Below are 10,000 nucleotides of genomic sequence, written 5' to 3'. Positions count from 1 at the left end.
CTCTGGTGTGTGTGTGTGTGTGTGAGGCTCTGCGGCTCTGGTGTGTGTGTGTGTGAGGCTCTGCGGCTCTGGTGTGTGTGAGATGCTCTGTGGCTCTGGTGTGTGTGTGTGTGTGAGGCTCTGCGGCTCTGGTGTGTGTGTGTGTGAGGCTCTGCGGCTCTGGTGTGTGTGAGATGCTCTGTGGCTCTGGTGTGTGTGTGTGTGTGAGGCTCTGCGGCTCTGGTGTGTGTGAGGCTCTGCGGCTCTAGTGTGTGTTTAGCTCTGCGGCTCTAGTGTGTGTTTAGCTCTGCGGCTCTGGTGTGTGTGTGATGCTCTGCGGCTCTGGTGTGTGTGATGCTCTGGTGTGTGTGTGTGTGTGAGGCTCTGCGGCTCTGGTGTGTGTGAGGCTCTGCGGCTCTGGTGTGTGTGATGCTCTGCGGCTCTGGGGGGTGTGTTTGTGTGTGAGATGCTCTGTGGCTCTGGTGTGTGTGTGGCTCTGCGGCTCTGGTGTGTGTGTGTGAGATGCTCTGCGGCTCTGGTGTGTGTGTGAGGCTCTGCGGCTCTGGTGTGTGTGTGTGTGAGGCTCTGCGGCTCTGGTGTGTGTGATGCTCTGCGGCTCTGGGGGGTGTGTTTGTGTGTGTGAGGCTCTGCGGCTCTGGGGTGTGTGTGATGCTCTGCGGCTCTTGCAGGCTCTGCGGCTCTGGTGTGTGTGTGTGTGTGTGATGCTCTGCGGCTCTGGTGTGTGTGTGTGTTGCTCTGCGGCTCTGGTGTGTGTGTGAGGCTCTGCGGCTCTGGTGTGTGTGTGAGGCTCTGCGGCTCTGGTGTGTGTGTGTGTGTGAGGCTCTGCGGCTCTAGTGTGTGTGTGGCTCTGCGGCTCTGGTGTGTGTGTGTGAGGCTCTGCGGCTCTAGTGTGTGTGATGCTCTGCGGCTCTGGTGTGTGTGGTGTGATGCTCTGCGGCTCTGGTGTGTGTGTGTGTGAGGCTCTGCGGCTCTGGTGTGTGTGTGTGAGGCTCTGCGGCTCTGGTGTGTGTGTGTGTGTGATGCTCTGCGGCTCTGGTGTGTGTGTGTGAGGCTCTGCGGCTCTGGTGTGTGTGTGTGTGTGTGAGGCTCTGCGGCTCTGGTGTGTGTGTGTGTGTGTGTGTGTGAGGCTCTGCGGCTCTGGTGTGTGTGTGTGTGTGAGGCTCTGCGGCTCTGGTGTGTGTGTGTGTGTGTGTGAGGCTCTGCGGCTCTGGTGTGTGTGTGTGAGGCTCTGCGGCTCTGGTGTGTGTGTGTGAGGCTCTGCGGCTCTGGTGTGTGTGTGTGAGGCTCTGCGGCTCTGGTGTGTGTGTGAGGCTCTGCGGCTCTGGTGTGTGTGGCTCTGCGGCTCTGGTGTGTGTGTGTGGCTCTGCGGCTCTGGTGTGTGTGTGTGTGTGTGAGGCTCTGCGGCTCTGGTGTGTGTGTGTGTGTGTGTGAGGCTCTGCGGCTCTGGTGTGTGTGTGTGTGTGTGAGGCTCTGCGGCTCTGGTGTGTGTGTGTGTGTGAGGCTCTGCGGCTCTGGTGTGTGTGTGTGTGTGTGAGGCTCTGCGGCTCTGGTGTGTGTGTGTGTGTGTGAGGCTCTGCGGCTCTGGTGTGTGTGTGTGTGTGTGAGGCTCTGCGGCTCTGGTGTGTGTGTGTGTGTGAGGCTCTGCGGCTCTGGTGTGTGTGTGTGCGTGAGGCTCTGCGGCTCTGGTGTGTGTGTGTGTGAGGCTCTGCGGCTCTGGTGTGTGTGTGTGAGGCTCTGCGGCTCTGGTGTGTGTGTGTGAGGCTCTGCGGCTCTGGTGTGTGTGTGAGGCTCTGCGGCTCTGGTGTGTGTGGCTCTGCGGCTCTGGTGTGTGTTCGTGGCTCTGCGGCTCTGGTGTGTGTGTGTGTGTGAGGCTCTGCGGCTCTGGTGTGTGTGTGAGGCTCTGCGGCTCTGGTGTGTGTGTGTGAGGCTCTGCGGCTCTGGTGTGTGTGTGAGGCTCTGCGGCTCTGGTGTGTGTGGCTCTGCGGCTCTGGTGTGTGTTCGTGGCTCTGCGGCTCTGGTGTGTGTGTGTGTGAGATGCTCTGCGGCTCTGGTGTGTGTGTGATGCTCTGCGGCTCTGGTGTGTGTGGCTCTGCGGCACTGGTGTGATGCTCTGCGGCTCTGGTGTGTGTGTGTGATGCTCTGCGGCTCTTGCAGGCTCTGCGGCTCTAGTGTGTGTGGCTCTGCGGCTCTGGTGTGTGTGTGTGTGTGTGTGTGTGTGTGTGATGCTCTGCGGCTCTGTGTGTGTGTGAGGCTCTGCGGCTCTGTGTGTGTGTGTGTGGCTCTGCGGCTCTGGTGTGTGTGAGGCTCTGCGGCTCTGGTGTGTGTCAGGCTCTGCGGCTCTAGTGTGTGTGTGAGGCTCTGCGGCTCTGGTGTGTGTGAGGCTCTGCGGCTCTGGTGTGTGTGTGTGTGTGTGGCTCTGCGGCTCTGCGGCTCTGGTGTGTGTGTGTGTGTGTGTGTGGCTCTGCGGCTCTGGTGTGTGTGTGTGTGATGCTCTGCGGCTCTGGTGTGTGTGTGCGTGATGCTCTGCAGCTCTGGTGTGTGTGTGTGATGCTCTGCAGCTCTGGTGTGTGTGTGTGATGCTCTGCGGCTCTGGGGTGTGTGTGTGTGATGCTCTGCAGCTCTGGGGTGTGTGTGTGTGTGATGTTCTGCGTCTCCTGTGTGTGTGTGTGTGTGTGTGTGTGAGGCTCTGCGGCTCTGGTGTGTGTGTGTGTGTGTGTGTGTGTGTGTGTGTGTGTGTGTGTGTGGCTCTGCGGCTCTGGTGTGTGTGATGCTCTGGTGTGTGTGTGTGTGAGGCTCTGCGGCTCTGGTGTGTGTGATGCTCTGCGGCTCTGGGGGGTGTGTTTGTGTGTGTGAGGCTCTGCGGCTCTGGGGTGTGTGTGTGAGGCTGTGCGGCTCTGGTGTGTGTGTGTGTGATGCTCTGCGGCTCTGGTGTGTGTGTGTGGCTCTGCGGCTCTGGTGTGTGTGTGTGTGTGTGGCTCTGCGGCTCTGGTGTGTGTGTGTGTGGCTCTGCGGCTCTGGTGTGTGTGAGATGCTCTGTGGCTCTGGTGTGTGTGTGAGGCTCTGGTGTGTGTGTGAGGCTCTGCGGCTCTGGTGTGTGTGTGAGGCTCTGCGACTCTGGTGTGTGTGTGTGTGTGAGGCTCTGCGGCTCTGGTGTGTGTGTGTGTGTGAGGCTCTGCGGCTCTGGTGTGTGTGTGGCTCTGCGGCTCTGGTGTGTGTGAGGCTCTGCGGCTCTTGCAGGCTCTGCGGCTCTGGTGTGTGTGTGTGCGGCTCTGGTGTGTGTGTGTGTGATGCTCTGCGGCTCTGGTGTGTGTGTGTGATGCTCTGCGGCTCTGGTGTGTGTGTGTGTGTGAGGCTCTGCGGCTCTGGTGTGTGTGAGGCTCTGCGGCTCTAGTGTGTGTGGCTCTGCGGCTCTAGTGTGTGTGTGTGAGGCTCTGCGGCTCTAGTGTGTGTTTAGCTCTGCGGCTCTGGTGTGTGTGTGTGTGTGTGTGTGTGTGTGTGTGATGCTCTGCGGCTCTGGTGTGTGAGGCTCTGCGGCTCTGGTGTGTGTGTGTGAGGCTCTGAGGCTCTGGTGTGTGTGTGTGTGTGAGGCTCTGCGGCTCTGGTGTGTGTGTGAGGCTCTGGTGTGTGTGTGATGCTCTGGTGTGTGTGTGGCTCTGCGGCTCTGGTGTGTGTGTGTGTGTGAGGCTCTGTGGCTCTGGTGTGTGTGTGTGTGTGTGGCTCTGCGGCTCTGGTGTGTGTGTGATGCTCTGCGGCTCTGGTGTGTGTGTGTGATGCTCTGCGGCTCTGGTGTGTGTGTGTGATGCTCTGCGGCTCTGGTGTGTGTGTGTGTGAGGCTCTGCGGCTCTGGTGTGTGTGTGTGAGGCTCTGCGGCTCTGGTGTGTGTGTGTGAGGCTCTGCGGCTCTGGTGTGTGTGTGTGAGGCTCTGGTGTGTGTGTGTGAGGCTCTGCGGCTCTGGTGTGTGTGTGTGAGGCTCTGCGGCTCTGGTGTGTGAGGCTCTGCGGCTCTGGTGTGTGTGTGTGAGGCTCTGCGGCACTGGTGTGATGCTCTGCGGCTCTGGTGTGTGTGTGATGCTCTGGTGTGTGTGTGTGAGGCTCTGCGGCTCTGGTGTGTGTGTGTGAGGCTCTGCGGCTCTGGTGTGTGAGGCTCTGCGGCTCTGGTGTGTGTGTGTGTGGCTCTGCGGCACTGGTGTGATGCTCTGCGGCTCTGGTGTGTGTGTGATGCTCTGCGGCTCTGGTGTGTGTGTGTGTGTGATGCTCTGCGGCTCTGGTGTGTGTGTGTGTGTGTGATGCTCTGCGGCTCTGGTGTGTGTGTGTGTGTGTGTGATGCTCTGCGGCTCTGGTGTGTGTGAGGCTCTGCGGCTCTGGTGTGTGTGAGGCTCTGCGGCTCTGGTGTGTGTCAGGCTCTGCGGCTCTAGTGTGTGTGTGAGGCTCTGCGGCTCTGGTGTGTGTCAGGCTCTGCGGCTCTAGTGTGTGTGTGGCTCTGCGGCTCTAGTGTGTGTGTGTGGCTCTGCGGCTCTGGTGTGTGTGATGCTCTGGTGTGTGTGTGTGAGGCTCTGCGGCTCTGGTGTGTGTGATGCTCTGCGGGTCTGGGGGGTGTGTTTGTGTGTGAGATGCTCTGTGGCTCTGGTGTGTGTGTGGCTCTGCGGCTCTGGTGTGTGTGTGTGTGTGAGATGCTCTGCGGCTCTGGTGTGTGTGTGTGTGAGGCTCTGCGGCTCTGGTGTGTGTGTGTGTGTGTGTGTGTGTGTGTGTGTGAGGCTCTGCGGCTCTGGTGTGTGTGTGTGTGAGGCTCTGCGGCTCTGGTGTGTGTGAGATGCTCTGTGGCTCTGGTGTGTGTGTGTGGCTCTGCGGCTCTAGTGTGTGTTTAGCTCTGCGGCTCTGGTGTGTGTGTGTGTGATGCTCTGCGGCTCTGGTGTGTGTGTGTGAGGCTCTGAGGCTCTGGTGTGTGAGGCTCTGCGGCTCTGGTGTGTGTGTGAGGCTCTGAGGCTCTGCGGCTCTGGTGTGTGTGTGTGAGGCTCTGCGGCTCTGGTGTGTGTGTGTGAGGCTCTGGTGTGTGTGTGTGTGTGTGTGTGTGTGTGATGCTCTGCTGCTCTGGTGTGTGTGAGGCTCTGTGGCTCTGGTGTGTGTGTGAGGCTCTGGTGTGTGTGTGTGTGTGTGTGATGCTCTGGTGTGTGTGTGAGGCTCTGCGGCTCTGGTGTGTGTGTGTGTGATGCTCTGGTGTGTGTGTGGCTCTGCGGCTCTGATGTGTGTGTGAGGCTCTGCGGCTCTGATGTGTGTGTGTGGCTCTGCGGCTCTGGTGTGTGTGTGGCTCTGCGGCTCTGGTGTGTGTGTGTGAGGCTCTGCGGCTCTGGTGTGTGTGTGTGTGGCTCTGGTGTGTGTGTGTGTGTGTGGTTCTGCGGCTCTGGTGTGTGTGTGATGCTCTGCGGCTCTGGTGTGTGTGTGTGATGCTCTGCGGCTCTGATGTGTGTGTGAGGCTCTGCGGCTCTGGTGTGTGTGTGTGAGGCTCTGCGGCTCTGGTGTGTGTGTGAGGCTCTGCGACTCTGGTGTGTGTGTGTGTGATGCTCTGCGGCTCTGGTGTGTGTGTGTGTGTGTGATACTCTGCGGCACTGGTGTGATGCTCTGCGGCTCTGGTGTGTGTGTGTGTGATGCTCTGCGGCTCTGGTGTGTGTGTGTGATGCTCTGCGGCTCTGGTGTGTGTGTGTGTGATGCTCTGCGGCTCTGGTGTGTGTGTGTGATGCTCTGCGGCTCTGGTGTGTGTGTGTGTGTGATGCTCTGCGGCTCTGGTGTGTGTGTGTGATACTCTGCGGCTCTGGTGTGTGTGTGTGTGATGCTCTGCGGCTCTGGTGTGTGTGTGTGTGATGCTCTGCGGCTCTGGTGTGTGTGTGTGTGATACTCTGCGGTTCTCGTGTGTGTGTGTGATACTCTGCGGCACTGGTGTGATGCTCTGCGGCTCTGGTGTGTGTGTGATGCTCTGCGGCACTGGTGTGATGCTCTGGGGCTCTGGTGTGTGTGATACTCTGCGGCTCTTGCAGGCCGGCCTCTCTGGACGCTCACATCTTCAGTCACCTGGCTCTCATCCTGTACGTGAAGCTGCCCACCGGCCGACTACAACAACACCTGAGATCCCTGAGTAACCTGAGCCAGTACTGCGAGGCTATCCTCAGCATCTACTTCACCCAGGATGGAGGTGACTATCTGCTGGGGCCCCCCGGAGCCGCTCCTGTATCCGGGGACCCTGGTGACATTTTTCTTTGTTCCCTGCAGAGACCTTCACTCGCATTTCCCCAAAGAGCCCAAGGACAGAAGCCCCCGAGGGTGAGGAGGACCCCCACAAGAGGCGTAACCAGGTCCTGTCTGTGGCGGTGGGGCTCCTGGCCATGGTGGGCTATGCTCTACTCAGTGGGATCGTCTCCATCCAGCGGGTGTCCGGGGACAGGGCCGTGGGCCACAGGATGACCCTGGAGGACCAAGAGGATGAGGAGGACTGATGGTGGCGGAGCTCCTCCCTGTTAGGACCGCGTCTCATTCCATTCTGTACTTATATTGTGGTGTTTGTGCCCTGGAGACTTTGGGGCCCCTGTGAGGACGTGTACGGGGGGCCACCTTATAAGTGCCTTTATATGTTATATAACATGTGAGGATCGGGCTGTGGCCCCTGCATGGTCTGGGGGGTGGGGGGGAGCGAGCCTGGGTGGAGGATGGGGGAGGTCTGGGCAGAGGAGGAAGGGGGGGCCTGAGCAGTGCGGATTATGTAGTGTGAACATGTGATGTTTATTACAATATTCTCTATGTAATGGCCTCAGGTTACAATATTTTCATTCTTTTTCTTATTTTATTTTTTTCTTCAGTCTTTTCTGGACACTGTAACCTAAAAAGTGAAGTGAAAAAAGCCCCAAAAAGCCCCCATCTCCACTAAAAGTGTCCAAAAATATGATAACCTACAAGAATTAGCCTCTAAAGGACACAATAAATGGAATATTTCATGAGATAAAGAAATCCAGAGAACAAGGTCAGTGACAAAGATTAGTCAGACTAAGTATATAGCACCTGGGTCTGACTATATATATATATAGATTAGTTAGGAGTAGCCGTATTAGTCCAGTGATGCAAAAAGCAAAATCATGTGTAGTTGCAGTATCTTGTAATGACCTTTTTTATTGGACTAACAAGATTTTGTAGAGAAGCTTTCGGGATTCCTCCCTTTATCAAGTCATAAGCATTTCTGAGCTCACAAGGAGAAAACACAGGTTCTATCTCACAGATATGCAGGGGTTAAAACAACATTAGTGGAGAATGGACATTAAGTTGGGCCATAAATTGTATAGCAATAGGACGATAGATACAGATAAGGATGAGGAGGGGGGGGGGGGGGCTGGAGAGCAGAGGTGAGAATAGTGGTTACGCTGGACAGACAATTTTACTACAGAACCATAGACTGAGGATAAGACTAGACAGGGGAGGGGGGCAGGGGGGGGATGGTGTTGGAGCAGGGAGAGAGTAGAGAGTTTAGCAAAGGTTATAGGAAATTTTGATAATGGGATAAGAAGCTTAAATCCACATTAAGTCCTCTGTTCTTGGAGTCATAAAGAACTATCATTTTGGCTTCAAATGTCTTTCTTTCCTGGGTGTTCTTGAAGTTTCCTTTCAGGATCTTGATTTTGAGGTCCTGTAGGGAGGGACCTGTTTGAGTGAAGTGGTGTCCAACTGGGGTGCAATAGTCCTTTTCTCTATGGTTGTTGATGGCCGATCTGTGGAGGTTCATCCTTTTGTTGAGTGGCTGACTGGTCCCCAATGTAACATCCCAGGTCACACTTGGTGCATTGTATCATGTAGACTACATTCTCTGTGGTGCACGAGTATATTGTATCATGTAGACTACATTCTCTGTGGTGCAGGAGTATATTGTATCATGTAGACTACATTCTCTGTGGTGCAGGAGTATATTGTATCATGTAGACTACATTCTCTGTGGTGCACGAGTATATTGTATCATGTAGACTACATTCTCTGTGGTGCACGAGTATATTGTATCATGTAGACTACATTCTCTGTGGTGCAGGAGTATATTGTATCATGTAGACTACATTCTCTGTGGTGCAGGAGTATATTGTATCATGTAGACTACATTCTCTGTGGTGCACGAGTATATTGTATCATGTAGACTACATTCTCTGTGGTGCACGAGTATATTGTATCATGTAGACTACATTCTCTGTGGTGCAGGAGTATATTGTATCATGTAGACTACATTCTCTGTGGTGCAGGAGTATATTGTATCATGTAGACTACATTCTCTGTGGTGCAGGAGTATATTGTATCATGTAGACTACATTCTCTGTGGTGCACGAGTATATTGTATCATGTAGACTACATTCTCTGTGGTGCACGAGTATATTGTATCATGTAGACTACATTCTCTGTGGTGCACGAGTATATTGTATCATGTAGACTACATTCTCTGTGGTGCACGAGTATATTGTATCATGTAGACTACATTCTCTGTGGTGCAGGAGTATATTGTATCATGTAGACTACATTCTCTGTGGTGCAGGAGTATATTGTATCATGTAGACTACATTCTCTGTGGTGCACGAGTATATTGTATCATGTAGACTACATTCTCTGTGGTGCACGAGTATATTGTATCATGTAGACTACATTCTCTGTGGTGCACGAGTATATTGTATCATGTAGACTACATTCTCTGTGGTGCACGAGTATATTGTATCATGTAGACTACATTCTCTGTGGTGCAGGAGTATATTGTATCATGTAGACTACATTCTCTGTGGTGCAGGAGTATATTGTATCATGTAGACTACATTCTCTGTGGTGCAGGAGTATATTGTATCATGTAGACTACATTCTCTGTGGTGCAGGAGTATATTGTATCATGTAGACTACATTCTCTGTGGTGCAGGAGTATATTGTATCATGTAGACTACATTCTCTGTGGTGCAGGAGTATATTGTATCATGTAGACTACATTCTCTGTGGTGCAGGAGTATATTGTATCATGTAGACTACATTCTCTGTGGTGCAGGAGTATATTGTATCATGTAGACTACATTCTCTGTGGTGCACGAGTATATTGTATCATGTAGACTACATTCTCTGTGGTGCAGGAGTATATTGTATCATGTAGACTACATTCTCTGTGGTGCACGAGTATATTGTATCATGTAGACTACATTCTCTGTGGTGCAGGAGTATATTGTATCATGTAGACTACATTCTCTGTGGTGCAGGAGTATATTGTATCATGTAGACTACATTCTCTGTGGTGCAGGAGTATATTGTATCATGTAGACTACATTCTCTGTGGTGCAGGAGTGTATTGTATCATGTAGACTACATTCTCTGTGGTGCAGGAGTATATTGTATCATGTAGACTACATTCTCTGTGGTGCAGGAGTATATTGTATCATGTAGACTACATTCTCTGTGGTGCACGAGTGTATTGTATCATGTAGACTACATTCTCTGTGGTGCAGGAGTATATTGTATCATGTAGACTACATTCTCTGTGGTGCAGGAGTATATTGTATCATGTAGACTACATTCTCTGTGGTGCACGAGTATATTGTATCATGTAGACTACATTCTCTGTGGTGCACGAGTATTGTCCCGTGATGCTGTATGTCTTGTTGTTGTGGGAGGCCTCAGAATTTGTGCAGATGTGTTGACAGAGTTTACAGCGCGGTTTGGCGCAGGGTTTGGTCCCATTGTCTGTATCTGATGTGTCTGTGGGTAGTTTCCTATTGACCAGTTTTTGTTTTAAGTTGGGTGGTTGTCTGAAGGCCAAGATGGGTGGTTCAGGAAAGATTTGCTTTAACACCTCATCTTCTGCTAGTATTGGCTGCAGGTCCTTGATGATTTTGCGTATTTCCTCAAGGGTGGGATTGTATGTGGTTACCAGTGGTATGCGTGATGAGGTTTGTTTCTCTCTGTATTGCAGCAGGTGTTCACGTGGTGTTTGAAGAGCAGAGTGGATTTTCTTATGG

General features: G+C 53.5%; 1 protein-coding gene across 1 annotated transcript in view; it reads left to right on the top strand.

Annotated features, from left to right (window-relative positions):
- The window catches only part of MTX1 (metaxin 1), a gene marked incomplete at its 5' end in the record, with an annotated part of 39,478 nt that extends 32,799 nt beyond the window's left edge, over nucleotides 1–6,679 (top strand). Inside the window, 2 exon segments of the mRNA XM_056552000.1 lie at nucleotides 6,029–6,183; nucleotides 6,261–6,679. Coding sequence (XP_056407975.1) covers nucleotides 6,029–6,183; nucleotides 6,261–6,484 — 379 coding nt within the window.
- Between the last annotated feature and the right edge of the window lie 3,321 nt (nucleotides 6,680–10,000).

The sequence above is a fragment of the Hyla sarda genome, unplaced genomic scaffold, assembly GCF_029499605.1.
Source record: "Hyla sarda isolate aHylSar1 unplaced genomic scaffold, aHylSar1.hap1 scaffold_1317, whole genome shotgun sequence".
NCBI lineage: Eukaryota > Metazoa > Chordata > Amphibia > Anura > Hylidae > Hyla > Hyla sarda.
The sequence above is the reverse complement of the archived record's forward strand: the minus strand, read 5'-3'. Positions and strand labels throughout refer to the sequence as shown.